This window comes from Canis lupus, chromosome 16, assembly GCF_011100685.1.
Source record: "Canis lupus familiaris isolate Mischka breed German Shepherd chromosome 16, alternate assembly UU_Cfam_GSD_1.0, whole genome shotgun sequence".
NCBI lineage: Eukaryota > Metazoa > Chordata > Mammalia > Carnivora > Canidae > Canis > Canis lupus.
The window spans coordinates 60,161,911-60,178,858 of NC_049237.1; the positions used below are offsets into that span (position 1 = coordinate 60,161,911).

General features: G+C 60.5%; 1 protein-coding gene across 4 annotated transcripts in view; it reads right to left on the reverse strand.

Moving 5' to 3' along the window:
- Positions 1-11,824: 11,824 nt before the first annotated feature.
- Positions 11,825-16,948, reverse strand: part of ARHGEF10 (Rho guanine nucleotide exchange factor 10) — an 89,360-nt gene continuing 84,236 nt past the window's right edge. For all 4 annotated transcript variants that reach the window (XM_038560553.1, XM_038560552.1, XM_038560549.1 and 1 more), the window contains 2 exons: positions 16,691-16,813; positions 11,825-13,199 (listed from right to left, as the gene is read on the reverse strand). In XM_038560553.1, coding sequence (XP_038416481.1) covers positions 12,700-13,199; positions 16,691-16,813 — 623 coding nt within the window. In that variant the 3' untranslated portion in view covers positions 11,825-12,699. The remainder of the gene's footprint in view (positions 13,200-16,690; positions 16,814-16,948) is intronic.

Consider the following 16,948-nt stretch of genomic DNA (forward strand, 5'->3'; position numbering starts at 1 on the left):
AGCGGCCGAGGCCCCGCAGCCCAGCGGCTCCCCCTCCACGCGGGCGCCCGGGGACCAAGCAGAGGTCCGCCCACCGCGCTGCCCACGCCGCCCCCGCGGGCAGGGCCACCCGGCAGCCGCCCCCTCCCCGCCCCAGCTCCCGCGGCCTGCGCCTCCGGGGCCCACCGGCCGCTGCCCTCGGTCCGCGGCGCCCCTACCTCGCCGCCGGCGACTCGCCCCACCCGGCGCCCACCCGCGCCCGGACGCCGCGCCCCGGCCGGTGGTCTCCGCCGCGCATGCGCGTGGGCCTCTTCCCGCGCACCTGTGGGAGCGCCCGGGGCGGGGCGGCCGCCTCCCGCGCACCTGTGCGAGCGCCCGGCGGGTTCGCAGGCGTCTTCCCGCGCGCGGGGGCGGGGGGCCTGGGGGCGGCGAGCGCCTGGGGGGTCCTCCGCTGCTCCGCGCGCCCCCGCGAGCGCCCAGGGGTCCCCCGCTGCTCCCCGCGCGCCCTGGAGCGCCTGGGGGGTCCTCCGCCGCTCCCCGCGCCCCCGCGAGCGCCCAGGGGTCCCCCTCCCCGCGCCCCCGCGAGCGCCCAGGGTCCCTCCGGCGCCGCCAGGCCCGGGCCGGCGAGTCCCCCCGCCGCGCCCTGCCCCGGGAAGCGGCGCAGCGGGCGCGGGGCCCGGCACTCACCCGGTCCGCGGAGGCCCAGCCGCTCAGAGGAGCGCGCCGCGGGGGCGGGAGCGGCCTCCGCCTCCGCCGGGCGCGCGTGCACTGGGGCGCGCAGCTCGGGTGAGGGAGCGCGCGCCGCCGCCAGGCTCGGCCCCGCGGGGCCCCGGCCCGGCCCCCCCGCCGCTCGCCCACCGTCGCCGGGACCGCGCGAGGCTCGCAGGCTCGGAGCTCGGAGCTCGGGCGCCAGGGGCCACCCGCACCCGGACGGCCCCCGCGGAGGCCCCGCTGCGCCCGCGAACATTGCGGGGACCCCCCCTCGGGCCTCTGCCGAAGGCCACACTCTTTGTGTCCAACTTCCCCGCCCCCTTGTCCTCCGGGGCCCCGCGGGCGATTCTGCGCTTGGACACGGTGCCCTGCTGACACGTTGGGGGGGCAGCCCTGCTCTCCTCCTTACAGATTCCCCAGTGAAAAAGCAAGAGGTTCCTGCGGCACCTCGTCCTCCGACCGCGGGGTGGCCCGGGGTGGGGGCGCAGGCCCTGCAGGGACCCCTGGGCTCCCGGGAAGGAAGGGAAGATGCTCTCCCTACCTCCAGCTGCCTCCTGCCCCCTTCAGCGCTGATTAACACTGGACCCCCCACGGTACGTGCTATTTTTAAAGATTTTGTGCAAAATAAGGTTGATTCGATTTCCATAGGCACAGAGAGCCTCAGACTTGACTTGGCTCAAATTTTGCACTTGACAGTCTTTGCCCGGCTACTGTGCCCTGGGCCTTTCGGATTTCAGGACCGTAGCTCAGGCTCTGAGAACATCCTTAAAGAATGGTTTTCAGGGATCCCCGGTGGCTCGGCGGTTTAGCACCTGCCCTTGGCCCAGGGCCCAATCCTGGATTCCCAGGATCGAGTCCCGTATCCGGCTCCCTGCATGGAGCCTGCTTCTCCCTCTGCCTGTGTCTCTGCCTCTCTCTCTCTCTCTGTGTGTGTGTCTCTCATGAATAAATAAAAAATAAAAAATCTTATTTCATTCACTTGCCAAGTAGAATACTTTACATCGGGGTTTGCCTCAGAGGAAGCAGAAACCAAACAAACTATTGGGAGATATATTCTTAAATTATCAGTTAACTCTCACAGAAACAGATCTTCTGGAGGCTGAAGCATTCCCGTCATGCTCCACTTTCATTATGTTCTATTTACTCCAAAAATATTCCAAAATCTACTGGGATCCTATTAGTGGATGTCTGTTTCCTTTACATGGAAACCGGGTCAGTAGCTCACCACCACTGACTCAACGTCGCTTGGAGTAGAGTTTAAGTTTATTTCGCCAGCGGGGCCTCCAGGCCTCACTCCCATTCTTCTCAAGAGGAACTTTAGGCTGAGCCACGGATTCGCGGCTTCCTCTGGCTCCCCTCCCACCTCCGTGGATTAGTGTCCAGTGGCCACGAAGCTTCCCCCAACCACGTGTGCTACTGCCAACGAAATACTGGCCCATCTTTTCTATCATTCTGCAGACTTCCAGAGGTCAGGTGGTGTCATACTTAACTTTTCTTTCCACTATACACTGCTTGCCGTAAAACAAATGAATTAACTTGAAATACTCATCCAACCCCTACACCATCTGGTAGATAAGGTGTGTGGGGGACCCCATCCATTTTCAGACTTTACATGTTTTATTCAAAAAGCATGTACTATGGTCCCAATATAGTGAATGGAAATTGCAGAGGAACAGTCCACGCATTTAATTAGTTCATTCATTCAAACTACGGGGACCTCCAGGGTTCCTGAAATAGAACGTGGGACGTGATGATACCGAGAAGAAGGACTTGTTTTAAACATTAAATAACGTCTATTTCAAGAAAACTTCAACAATAACGTCATTTAGTATTTGGATTTTCGGCAACCCCGAAGAAGCCGGCCAACATCACAGCGCAGGGCTGTGGAAAGCATGACTGAGCCTCCGAACTGTGCTGGGGAGGACGGTCTACGGCGCGGGGAACGCCGGGGCAAGGGGCCTGGGCTCCGCGCTTGAGGCACCGGGAACCCCACTTGGAAGCTGCACGAGGAAACGGAGAGCGCCCAGCTCCGGGGTTGAGCAGCTGGGGTGTCAAACAGCACTTCCGCTGTCTGCAAGCGACAATTTTGAACAGGACCGTTGGCCGCTCGTGCTCCGCTGTCCTCTTCGGTGAGTTGGGGGGGTACCGGCACCCTCCCACGGGATGGCCGGGTGATGCCTGCGTGCCCTGGCTGGCTCCACCCATCACTCCGGCCCCTGGGGTGACTGTGGACCGTCTCCAGTCTCCAGTTCTGTGCTGTCCCGGGTCGTGCGTCGTAGGCATGCAGGACACGCGGCTGCCAGCCAGACACTAGCGCTGCGCCCTGTTCGGATGTGAGATTGCGAGATACTGTTTGGGGTGCTGTTACCAGAAAGCAGATCTTTCCCCAAAACTTTTTTTTAAATTTAATTCAATTAGCCAACACCTATACACACCTAGTTTCCGATGGAGAGTTCAGTAATTCAGTGCGTGTAACTCCCAGCGCCCCTCCCATCCCGCGCCCTCCTTAATGCCCATCACCCAGTGACCCCGTCCCCTCACCCACCGCCCCTTCCACGGCCCCTTGTTCATTTCCCAGAGTTAGACTCTCTCATGTTGTGTCTCCCTCTCTGGTATTTCCCACTCATTTTCTCTCGTTTCCCCTTTAATCCCTTTCACTATTTCTTATCTTCCCCGTAGGAGTAGGACCATATGATGATTGCATCGTCCTTGTCCATCATCTGCCGACAGACTCCGAGGCCCCTCCACAGTGTGGCCGTTGTGGACGTTGCTGCTGTGGACACTGGGGTGCAGGTGCCCCTTCGGGTCACTGGGTTTGTATCTTTTCCCCAAAGCTTTTAATAGCCCCAAAGAGTTTACACGCTCCCACCTTCCAAAAAAACAGCAATTAAGCTCCAGTAGCTGTCAGGAATTGATCCAAGTGCTACAAAGTACTTTGAGTCTCTTGGCATGAAAAATTAATTAGAATATCTGCGTGCTGGTGTGGAAACAATATTCCCTGCTTCGTTTAAAAGTTCTGCCCACATGGTACGAGCGCGAAGCCACCGTCCCCGTAGGGCCGGCTCCCTGAGATCCGCCTTTCCCCAACTCGCCCCCGCCCCGGCTCGGATGGACTCTGGGTCCACTTTTGCTGCTTCTTACTAGGGTGAGGCTCTTTCCCCTCATTCCCGAGTTTTCTCAAGTATCTGGCTCGCCAGTGCCTGAGAGTTTTCCACTCAGAGTAGGTTCCCACGTACCCTGAAACAGCGTGGATGGTGGAGTGTGGGCCATGCACGGACACTGACCGTGTGCTCGTGATGTCACGGCCAGTCCCAGGTGTGAATGGACGACGGGGACCCGTCTTTCGAGTCTCCCAGACCCAGTTAGGGCCAGTGATTGTTGGGCCCACGGGACGATGAGGCCTCGTGGTCGGGAACCTCCCGCCGTCCTCCACCCCGGTCTGCCGGGGCTGGTGGCCCGGCCCTCACGAGGCCACAGGCCACCGGGAGGCAATAAACATGGCATTCGAGGTCATTCGTGCTGGTTCCCGTAACCCTTCTTTCAGAAAAGATAGACAAGTTTAATAGTCATTTTTAGATATTTTCAAGGTATGTGTCCGTCACGTCAGAGCAAGCTGCTTGCAATTAAATATGATTTCACGGAAATCCATGCCCCCCATGCATATGGACGTAGGCTTGTGCAGAACGCCTCGGGGCGGATGCACGCAGGCACCGCAGGGGCAGGGAATGCTCCTCTGCACTCGAGGAATCTCAGCTCTCAGCTGAACGTGACGCTCTCATTTCACGTGAGGCCCCAGACCACAGCTCTGTCGTTTCAAATGAACGAGCCCGATCAGCACAGTAAACCTCAAGGGGCTTTGTGAGCGCGAGAACCGCACTCCGCAGAACAGGAGTCACCGTGTCCAGCTGGCCTCATCCTCCCCCCTCATCCTCCCCTCATCCTCCCCCCTAGTTTCCACCCCAACCCCCCAAATGCTCTGTGCTGGGAGACAAAGGTCCGCCCTCGGAGCTTCACCTGCCGGCCCTGCGCCTCCTGGCACGTCCTGTGTCAGCCTGGCCGAGCCTCGCCCCCAGGCCCCACACCCGCAGCTCCGGGGACGGCAAGGGGAGCCGGGCCTCGTCCTTCTCCGTCACGCTGCTGTCACCGCACAAGCACACCAGCAACGGCGTACACGAAGTGCCACGTAAAACCGAACTCCAATCCAAATGCACCACTTACTGCCCTCACCACCGGCGGCAAAAATAGCAGGTTTTCAAGTTGTTTTTTTTTAACATAGCAAAGGTCTAATTAGTAAATCCTCAAAAGTGTAAACCAAGGACACTTCATCCAGAGCATCTGGGCGGCTCGGTCGGTGAAGCATCTGCCTTCGGCTCAGGTCATGATCTCGGGTCCTGGGATCGAGTCCCGCGTCCTCTCCCTGCGTCTGCTGCTCCTTCTGCTCCTCCCCGTGCTCATGCTCTCTCTCTCTCTCTCTCTCTCTGTCAAATAAAACTGTTTTATTTAAAAAAAGGCCACTTGGGGCACCTGGTGGCTCAGAGGTTAAGCATCTGCCCTCTGCTCAGGGCGTGATTCCCGGTCCCGGGATCGAGTCCCACCTCGGGCTCCCTGTATGGAGCCTGCTTCTCCCTCTGCCTGTGTCTCTGCCTCTCTCTCTGTGTCTCTCATGAATAAATAAATCTTGTAAAAAAAAATCTTGAAAAAAAAAAAGGGCACTTTACCCAGTTATCTGCAACTTAAAGGCTAAATTGTGCCCCCGCCCCCACCCGAGATATGTTGGAGTCCTAAGCCCCCGGCCCCCAAGGACGGGACCTGACGCGGAGACAGGGCATTTCTGAAGGTGGCCCACTTGCAACGAGGCCATGCGGGCCCCGGGGCAGCGTGCCGTGTCCCCACGGAGGCTCGTCACGGGTACGGCCAGGCTGAGGGAAGCAGTGGGCAGGCCCAGGTTAGGATGGTGGACGTGCCAGCGAGGGTGCCAGGGACGCGGGCGGAGGCCGGAGGCTTTGCGGGCCTCAGGTGGCGAAGCCCCGTGACACAGGGACCTCAGGCTGGTCTCCAGGCCGCGGGGGGCCGAGTCCCTGTGGTCCGCAGCCCCACGTGGTGCCTCAATCTGGCGGCCCCGGGGAGCTAACACAAGGGTTTTGTGTCTTCTCTGTGAAAACGGAGGCTTTCAGACTGTCTGCTGTGATGAATCAGGGCTGTTGTGTTTTCTTATTTTTCATTGCTTAGGGACTGGCCTTTTAAAAAAAATACAATAAAAATGAATTGGAAAAAAAAAAGTGAATTTAGAAACGACATGCAAAATACAAAGCCATTTCCTCAGTAGGGAGTTAAATGTGCCAACATCCATGCTGTCAAAACGCCCCCCGTTTGTGCACCAAGCCCCGCGCTCCGGGTCTGGCGGGTCTGGGGGGGCGGCCACGGCCCCAGCTGGACCCACCCCCCGCCCCCGGGCGCCGAGCCCGCGGCTCCAGGTCCCCGTCTGCCAACGCGTGAGCCCAGGACCCCAGCACCAGGAGGGCACGGCGACGACCCCCCGGCCCTCTTCCAGACAATGTCTTACTGTGGAATTAGGCAATTATTAGTTTGGGGGCGGAATGCTTGAAAATGGGCTCTAAAGTATTTCCAATAAACAGCCCACCAGGCAGGCACCCCAGCTCGCACGGGACAGGGCCCTCCCACGGCTCTCCGGGGTCCCGCGGGTGCCGGGAAACCTCTCCTGAAAACCACGAGCCTCAAACCTGGCCGGCCGCTGTGAACCCCCAGGGGGGAGGCCGCCCACCCCTTCCTCTTGGCCCCCACCCTCCACGCCCCTCGCTCTGTTCCACGCGGCAGGTGCAGGCAGCCGGGGGCAGGGGAAGGGCGGGAGCTGGGACTGGCCTCCACCCGTCCCCGCCGCGCCCGAGGGGTCTCTGCTTCCTGCGGCGTCTCCCCACCCCGGGCATCCTGGGGGGACACCTCTGGAGTCACTGGGCGGGGACCCCGGGGCAGCGCTCCCCCCTTTCCCCGCAGCGCCACCCTATTGGGCCAGTCCTTCCTGGAGACCACCCGTGGGTGCCAGTGACCCCCCACCCCGGAGCCTCCTGCAGCCGCCACGCTGGGTCTCGGGGTGAAATGTCCCTTCACCCAGGAGGCAGCATGACCGGGGGCCTCCCCACACCTGAGTCGCCAGTCCTTCTACCCCCCCAGGTCCCGAGAGCTCTCCCACCCGTGTGTGGCGCCCCTCTGGAGCCGGCTCTACCCCCAGCACCCCTGCCAGACTCTGCTGGGGGAGCCACCACCCCCCCTCACCTGCCCACAGGGTCTCCCGCAGGGACCAGCTCCCAGCAGGCCTGGCCCCTCGGCGGCCACCTCAGTCAGCCCCGCAGCAGGCACGGGGTGCAACCCCTGCTCCTTCTCCCTCTGGGGCTGGAAGGGAGGCAGCAGGTGGGTGCTGGGGGGGGGGTCCTGGCTGTGTCCTCACGCGGCAGAGAGTGAGCCCGGGGGTCCCCTCCTCGATAAGGCCACGAATCCCAGCCCAGCCCCACCTTCCTGACCTCATCTGCCCCTATTCGCCCCGCAAAGTCCCCTCTCCAAGTGCCACCTGTCTGGGGTTAGGGCTTCACCCAGAGGATTTGGGGCCAGACCTTCAGTGCAGAGCAGGCCCCACAGAGGAGGGGACAGGGCACAGCGGGCTCAGCGGTGCCATTTATTCCCCCTGGAATGTGTATCGTTTGCTCTTAAAACCGAAAAGAGAAAATACATGCGATGACATTGGATGAGTCTGTGAGGGGACGAGTTCCCGGGGCTGCGCTCAAGCCCGCGGCCCTAAGACCGGCTCTCGCCCCCTGCTCTCCAGCGGTCTCCTCTCCTCGGCCAGCAAGGCCTCACCCCTGCCCGCAGCTCCTCCCTCCCCGCCCACCTGCCCCCCCTCCCCTGCCACTGCCCCCGGGGGAGGGCACAGCGCCCCCGCCTGAGAACCCAGGCCCCACGTGGACAAGAATCCCACAGTCAGCCACGAGGAAAAAGTAAGTCCGCAATGATCTTTTTTTTTTGATAAGCAGAAAAAAATAAAAGTAACTCCTCCATTATGTACCCAGAACAGGGTGCCCGGAGCTGTCCCTCCACGTCGGGCACCGCACCCCACACCACGCCCCACAGGAGCTCGAGGGGTCGAGGGGTCACCTGCCAGCAGCGCGACCCACACACCTCGCCGCTGCTCATCACGCTCCTGTGTCCCCAGCCCCGTGAGCGACCCGAGGGAAGCAGGACCGCGGGGACCAGCACACGTGCCCTTGCCCCGAGCACCGCCTGGCACGAGGCCGCTCCAGATCGCCCACGGCCCACAGCCCACGCGCTCCGCGAGGCCCCCAGGATGTTGCGGTCTCGGGCAGGCGGCGGCACCGCGGGGAAAGCTGCCCCGTCGCAGAGAAGCTCCAGCTCTGGCCCTTCGTGTGTTGGCCCCACCATGCAGCCAGGCCCCAGACCCGCCGACCCCAGCCGCCCAGGAGCCCCAGCCAGCCCCCCTGCCCTACCCCGTACCCCCCCCACCCTGTCCCCCACTTCCCATCAGGTCCCCTCGGGCCGCCACGGTGGCCTCACCACACAGGGGGGCCTGGACGTCCTCCCGGAGCTGTGTCCGCAGGGCGTCTGCCGACAGCAAGACAGCTCCGAGACGCACAACCGGACGATGGGTCCCCGTGTGGAGCAAGCCAAGGTCACAGCCCTCACTCGACAGGTGGCAGGTGACAGGTGAGGTCAGCTGAGCTCCCCAGGCCGCTGCCTCCTGCCCCTGCCTGCACCTTCTCACGGGGACCCAGGGCTGGCCGCCTTCAGAGGAGGAACAGGGGACGTGGCCCCACTGCAGGTCCCCGGGGCAAGGGACTCACGGGGAACCCCGCAAGGCCCCGGGGCTGTGCTCAGCCAGGGCGGTGGGAGGCCAAGGGTTCTGCGAGGCGCCCTGCAAGGGTTAATCCCGAGCTCGAGGCCGCGGGAGCTGAAGCCAGGGCCCAGCAGAGGGGCGGCCCCGCCGGCTGTCGCTCGCTCTCGGTCTCTCGCTCTTGTTTTCCGCCTGAGCGAACATTGTCCACTCGGCCCCTCGCCGGTGAGCGCAGCCAGCACGGAGGAGGCAGTGCAGGCGCGGTGCGGGGTGCGGGGTGCGGGGTGCGGGGTGCGGGGTGCGGGGTGCGGGGTGCCGTGCGGGAGCGCCTCTGCCCCGAGTCAGCCCACACGGGCGGGGAGGGCGGTGACGTTCCACTGTCAGCGCAGGGAGGAGGCCGGAGGGTCCAGACACCCGCTGGGCCATCGCGGCTCGGGGCCAGGACGGCAGCCTGCACTGTCCTCCCTCGGACAGCCGGGTGTCCCGGGTAACGGAGTCGTAGGTCACTAGCGATGCCCGTACTCCCGAGTCCTTTATCCATAAAAATATCCAATTTTATGAAGCACTTTCCTGCACATAAAATCCAAAAGTTGCCAAAAATCTGCAAGTTCTTCCATGTCCCTTTTACGGTTCAGAAAACTGGCTAGAAATCATCCCACTTCCCTCAGGATCTAGGACACGCTTATCCGATTGAATTTAGAAAATACTGATGGACACGGGATGCTTGAGGGCACGATTCAGAAAATCAAATAAGAGGCACTGAGGGGGGCACTTGGGATGGGCACTGGGTGTTATGCTGTATGTTGGCAAATGGAACTCCGATAAAAAAAAATAATAAATATAATGATAATATAATAAATAATATAAAATAATAAATGAAATAATATAATAATAATAATAATAAAAGAGGACTCCATTTGCCGGAATCCCACTTTTCTGCCGCTTGTCAGAAACAGCCCAGCATGTGACCGCCCCTGACTCAGGGAAGGCTCGGCCGACCTGACCGCTGACCACAGGCTGTGCTGCGGCCAACCACTAAGGAGGACACCCCCCGGCCCAGCAAACCCACAGGCCTGGGTGCCCTGAACCAGAAGAGGCCCCGAGTCCCCAAAGGGCCTGAAAGGACCCTCTGCCGGCGGAGGGGCCTGGGGGCCTCGCCCGGGCTTCCGGACGTTGCCTCCCTGCGGGAACCCCGACCCCCCGCCCCGCCCCGCCCGAAGCAGGGCTGCAGAGGAAACCATGAGCTCAGGAAAATGCCTCCCAGAGTCTGAGACTGCAGAAAGGACTGTGCCCGGACCCAGGAGGCCCTGCAGGAGTCCGAGTGCATCAAGTCAGAACTGGGTCCGGGGGTGGGGGTGGGGGGCTCTGCAACACCTGTCAGCTCAGAGAGGGAGGGGGACCTGGTCCAGCCAGCCCTGACCTGGAGGTCAGGGGGTCAGGGGGCAGAGACAGGAGGAGGTGGGGTGTCCCCATCCAGGACGGAGTGGGAGGTGGTGCAGCGAGCGCCCCAGCAGAGCAGAGCCCTGTCAGGGCCCCCCCCCCCCCGTGCCTGCAGGCCTCCAGGGCAGCCCCCCACTCACTGGGGACCTGGTATCAGGGCCCAGGGCAAGCTCCTGGAGGGGTCCCGCTGAGGACCGTCAGGACGGTCTGCAGACTCCCCAGGACCCCCCAGTTCTCCAGGCTCGCGGTCCTGCCAGTGTGCGTGTGGCCCACCTGCTCCCCGACTCCGCCAGGGCTCCTCTCGCTTCCGGTCACCCCTCTCTGTGCCAAGTCGGCCCAGGGGGGCCCCACTCCCCATAGATAGGTTGGGGAGGCTCCTGCTGGGCCGATGTCTTGTTCACAGGTTCACAGGCAGGTGCGATGGAGGGCAGCGCAGGCCTGGGGCGGGGAGGCCTTGCGGGCTCCCAGGGGGTACGGGCCAGGCAGTTTGTCTGCCCACCCGGCTTCTCGCCCCAACTTTCCTCAGCAGCCCCTTATCTGCCGAGCTTCAGAGCTGGGCCAGCACCTCTGGACAGCTGCTGGAGCGGGTCCATCAGCTTGGGCCCTAGGCCAGGGGGGCAGGGGCCCGAGGGGAGCAGGGGGCCCAAGGGGGCCTGACAGCATGTGGGGAGCGGGACCCGAAGGGACAGGGTGGCCGAGGGGAGCAGTGGGCACGAGGGAGGCGGGGGCCCGAGGGGGGCTGGGAGCACGTGGGGAGCAGGACCCCAAGGGGCCGGGAGGGCTCGAGGGAGGCTGGGGGCTCTAAGGAGTGGGGGGCTGAGGGGGGCAGGGGGCGGGGGTGGCTGATCAGAGCAAGTGGCTGGAGTCCCCAGGAGTCGGGACAGCACCCCTGGCATCACTTGGGCTGGCATCTGTGGCCTCCCCTGGGGCACACTTCCCGTGCACAGCTCTGGTCCACACTCACCTGCACCTGTGGGTCGACACCGCAGGTCCCAGGATGCCACTGGGGTGCCAGGGGCCAACCCCACGCGGAGGCACATGGACCCCAGCTCAGGCCTCCTGGGCCCCGGAGCGGTGATGGCTGCTGCCCCAGGGCGTGTGAGGAGCCGGAGGGGCCGGAGGGGCCGCAGCGTCCCCCAAGGCAGGCCGGCGAGTCCCAGGCACTATGCGCTCACCAGCTCTCAGGGCGCAGGAGGCGGCGCACGGGGCTCCCGGGCGGTGGGGACGGGAGACAATTACGGCCCCAAAGGGAAGGCCCTTGCTGCGTGGAGCCCAACAGGCCCTGCAAGGCTTCGGGCACGTGAGTATGATACGTGGCATCGTGGGAGGTTTTCCTAAATACATCAGTATTACACATGCAAACCTCAACCGTTACTTTTTTTTTATTGACACAGGAAAACTTGCTATTTTTGAGTTTTTGGAGATATCGATCAAGACCAAAAATCTCTGAGTATCAAGGTTTAAATAGAACACACATCAGGGCACTTCTGTTTTATTTGGCCCACGAAAAGGCCAAGAAACGCCACTGTTTACTGGGCACAAATATCAGGATGTTTGGTCTACAACAGGCACTTCTCTTCATAACTGACATTAAATTCATTCAACTCAGGACGTCACTCAAAGCTCAAACTGCCAAGTACGTGAGTCTCAGTTTCTCAGCACCTACCTCCAATCACGCGTGCTTTTCCACGCACTCGGACAGTCTCCGGGATTCACACCTCTCAAGCCAGCAGGTGGGGGGGGGGGGGGGGGGGGGGCAGCGGACCAGCCCTGAACTCACCAGAACCTAAGGCCCTCCTTCGTGTTTTGTGGACAAAAAAAAAAAGGCAATCCGGGTACTGTATTTTTAAATAAAAACTTTATTTATGACTTAAGGTAGCAGCTAACAATTTGAGAAAGCTTCAGGAGATATTACTTTCACGTGGGGGTACATGTGCACCTTGGAGAATATTTGGCCAAGTCATAAAGTTAGCATTCTTATCTGTAAAGTGCTGAGGAGCTTACTTCCGGTGACGCCCGCATTAACGTTTGTAAACCACTCGGTAAGTACAACACGATACATAAACCCACGTGGAGCGTCGGGGACTCACGCTCACCCGCACACCCCGAGACGCCCGCGGGCCCCGGGGCACCTGCGGGACACCCAGCACGCAGGCAGCTGTGCGGCCTGAGTCCCACGGCTGGCCGCCCGCAGCCCCGGCGAGCACCATGAAGGGGCCGCCCAGCACACCTGGGAGACGTGGGCTTTCCAGCACGGGCACCCATACCACTTGACGTGAGGAGGAAGGATTTTGGCGTGGACGCTGGAGTCTACGCACAGGTGAAGGGGTGAGCATTTTGGTTCGAAGCAAACGTTATTTGTGAAACGTTACAGATCGTTTGGTTCCCTAAAACATTAACTGTTAATTTTTAATAGAAAAAAAATATATAAAAACACTACTTTGTTAAAATATACACACAGCACACCCCGCACGTTGGACATCCCAGCTCACTGCAGAAAGCGGAGCCTGTCATGTGCGGACCGGCCCCCTTTGCCACCACGAGCTCTACTCGGGAATCTGAAGACACGCGGGAGAAGTAAAGGCGGCGGCTCTGAGCCGAGGGAGACGTCCTAAGAACGGTCAAGGCATCTCCGTGCTACCGAGTGCGCCGGACTCCCCGCAAGCCCGCAGGTACCAGGACGCCAGGCGGCCCGACGGCTTTGCCTGGGCTCACGCGGTCAGCAGCGGCACCTGCCACACCATGACGGAGGCGGCCAGCTCCTCGGGCCGCTGCTGCCGGGCCCTCCGGCTCACCCTGCGGTGGCCCTGGCCCCCGCACACCACCAGCACCGAGCTGGCCTTCGCCCTCCTGGCCCGTCGCCCTCTGCCCGGCAGGACGCTGGGCAGCCGCAGGAGATCGTAGACGACGCTCTCCTCCGACCTGGGCTCCAGGGAGCCCGAGCCCTGCGACGGCGTCAGGGACCCGGACGACGACGAGACCTCACTCCTGTGTGTCCCGGCCCCCAGCGAGGCGCCCAGCCAGACGGCGTCCGGGCTGCCCTGACTCGGGCCCTCGCTGGGGGGCACGTCCTTCTGCTCTTCCTCCTGGGGGTCCGCACAGGCTGGCGGGCTGTCCGTGGGCTTGTCCTTGTCCGTCTTGAGGGCAGCGGTGGCCATGACCAGGAACTTGACGGGCCCGTTGTGCGCGTGGTAGGAGACCATGCCTCTTCCTGAGCAGGGATCAGTCGGCAACGGCCGCATGCAACAGACGGAATCACAGAGAAATCAACAGGCACCCCCCTCTCTCGTCCGAGCCACCCCAACCCCCGTGGAACTCCGATACCAGGCACAGCGTCAAGTGAGGAGAGCTGCCCGGCCGCGCACTCTCAAGGACTTGCAGCGGATCCACGGAAACATCCGCAGCGAGGGTCTGAGATCCTGATGCCCACATGGGCCCCGCAGAGCACCGCCGCCCTGCGCCCCGTAAGGGGCCTCCCTGCCCACTCCCTGCAGACAGGGACCTAAGTCTTGACTGAAAAATTAAATGCTGGAAATGGGTTGGTTTTAGGCACAAGAGGTTTAAAGGGCCAGTAGCTTCTTGCCATGTCTCAGTACCAGAGGGTTCCATGGCTTAGAATGAGCTCCCTCCATGGTTTTAATTAACCTGAGGATTGATCAATCACTCATCCATCCATCCATGCATCTACCTTTTATCATCTATCATCTGTCATTGATCATTGACTATCATCTATCTACCTACCATCCATCCATCCATCCATCCGTCCGTCCATCCACCCGTCCATCTGTCCACCCGTCCATCCATCCGTCCATCCGTCCACCCGTCCGTCCATCCGTCCATCCATCCGTCCATCTATCCACCCATCTGTCCATCCATCTATCCATCCACCCATCCATCCCTCCATCCACCCATCCATCCCTCCGTCCATCATCCACCCATCCGTCCATCCATCTATCCCTCCACCCACCCATCCATCCATCCACCCATCCGTCCACCCGTCCATCCATCCATCCACCCATCCGTCCATCCATCTATCCATCCATCTATCCATCCATCCACCCATCCATCTATCCATCCATCCACCCATCCGTCCATCCATCCGTCCATCCACCCATCCATCCACCCATCCATCCCTCTACCCATCCACCCATCCGTCCATCCATCCGTCCATCCACCCATCCATCCACCCATCCATCCCTCTACCCATCCATCCATCCGTCCACCCATCCGTCCATCCATCCGTCCATCCACCCATCCATCCACCCATCCATCCCTCTACCCATCCACCCATCCGTCCATCCATCTATCCATCCATCTATCCATCCATCCACCCATCCATCTATCCATCCATCCACCCATCCGTCCATCCATCCGTCCATCCACCCATCCATCCACCCATCCATCCCTCTACCCATCCACCCATCCGTCCATCCATCCGTCCATCCACCCATCCATCCACCCATCCATCCCTCTACCCATCCATCCATCCGTCCACCCATCCGTCCATCCATCCGTCCATCCACCCATCCATCCACCCATCCATCCCTCTACCCATCCATCCCTCTACCCATCCATCCATCCGTCCACCCATCCATCCATCCATCCGTCCATCCATCCACCCATCCGTCCATCCATCTGTCCACCCATCCGTCCATCCACCCATCCACCCATCCATCCATCCATCTATCCATCCATCCACCCACCCATCTATCCATCTATCCATCCATCCATCCATCCATCCATCCATCCATCCCTCCAGCTATCTAGGGGGGATTTAAGAGCGATGTGAATTTAATCTTAAAATCCTTACCTAACCCAAGAGCACATGTCAGAAACCACCCAGAGGTCTCTTCTGAAACATCCATTACTCCCCCTCCCCGAGTGCCCTGGCCCCATGTTGTCGGGGGACCACAGTGTCCAGGCTTTCAACTGCTTCACAGGTGAGGCAACAGGGACATGGGAAGTGTGTGCCCTTCTAACCAGATGCTTTAGGGCTGACACGGGCCTGAGCCCTCCCTTCATCCCACCTTGGCCAAAGCAGATCAAATTACAGGATTCTTTAGCCGGGCGCAAGGCGAGCTGCTGTTCCCCCGTTCCCCCGGGCAGGGCTGAAAACAGCAGGTGCTGGTGGGAACCCCGGGGGTGGGAAGGCTCAGACACCAGTGCAGGAGGTGTCACCGACCTGACAACCTGAGGACACCTCTCCCTGCCACCTAGGGAAGGAGAGCACGTGCGTACCTACACACCCGGCTCCACGCCTGACGTGCACCTCAGACGCCATCAGGCCGGTTCGAGCAGGGACATTTCATGCAACATGAAGAGCTGCAAACAGCTCGTAAACATGCAGGTAAGACACATGATGATGAGGGCACGCGTGAGCCGCGGAGGAGAGTTAAGCACGATCGTGGGGGGAAGGGGCACCTTGGGTCAGGGTGACACCCCAGTCCCGCACCAGTTGCAGGTGGGCGTGACCCCTTCACCACCACGGAGCCTGCGCACATCCATTCCACGCAATGTTGTGTGTGTGCAAAATATAGATCATAAGAAAAACAGAAAACAGGAGACGAATGAACAAAACTGGGATCCTTAGCCCTACAGGTGGGTCATTTCTGTGAAGCACAGACCTGTTCATGACAGGAGTCCCATGAAACGTCCTAGAGTTGTCATTAGGAAGAAACTGCGGAAACAGAACCTCATAAACATCCTGGTGAGTTTCCCATAAATCTTTTTCTCCGAGATTTTTTTTCCCACGTGGCTGATACCATGTAATCAACATTAAATTTAAGACCCTGGGCAGCCCGAGTGGCTTGGCAGTTGAGCACCTGCCTTCGGCCCAGGGCATGACCCCGGGGTCCTGGGATCGAGTCCCACATCGGGCTCCCCACGGGGAGCCTGCTTCTCCCTCTGCCTGTGTCTCTGCCCCTCTCTGTGGATCTCTCATGAATAAATAAATAAATAAAATATTTTAAAAAAATAAAATTTGAGATCCTGGTTTTCCTTATAGACTTGACACTGCTCTGTGATCACTCAAACATCACCTGCACCAGCTCATTATGTTCTAAAACCCACTACAGCCTTTTCTTACACATCTCTTCACCCCTGATTTTGAAGTCGTGTCCTATTTTGTGCTACGGAAAACCGAATGCCGTGTCAAGTATCTCTATTTGCATCTTGCTTTGTTCATGGACTTGGCTGCTTCGCCAGGCAGATTTCTCAACTGAAAAATCCTGAATCCAGACACAAGAGCGTTTTCAGGCTTAGGATCCAAAATGCCAAGCTGTGTCCCGAAGAGACTGCGCCCGTTTGAACTCCTACCAACATTGCAGAAAAAGGGCACCGCAGCTTGTTTGGATGCTGAGCTTCCTTCTTTGCGGTGTGAAGCATAAAAAGCATCCACGCCATTGAGCAAGACCGTATGTAAATGACGGAGAGTAATAGGTAGCGACTGAGGTGACATGAAAACACATTCCTGGGGTAAAATTCTCCCTGGGCCCCAAGAAGCAGAAAAATAAAAGAAAGAACTGAGGATGCAAATGAACAGACTCAGACTACAGAGTATGCGAAAAGGGAAAAAAGCCCAAATAACTGACGCCGTTTAAGCAGCTCCCGGGACACGAAAGCGCGACGGAGACCGCGGGGCTTCTGGAGGCCGGAGGGCGGGACGGGGCCGGGAGGCACAGGCACGCAGCCGCGACCACTCACCAGTCACTTTGGGGATGCCCTGCAGCCGGGGCACGGGCAAGGCCACCACGATGCCCACGCTGGTGCCCACCATCAGCAAGCCGTGGCAGACGAGCAGGCTGGTCACGGACAGGCGCTGGTGCCCTGGGGAGAGAGGGGAGGGGAACGGGCTCTGGTCTCGGCAGCGGCACTGCGCGGGGGCAGGCACCGGGCGCAGGCACCGGGCGCCCGGCCTGGAAATGCCACGGCCTGCAGGTGGGGCGCTCGCCGGGCCCCCAG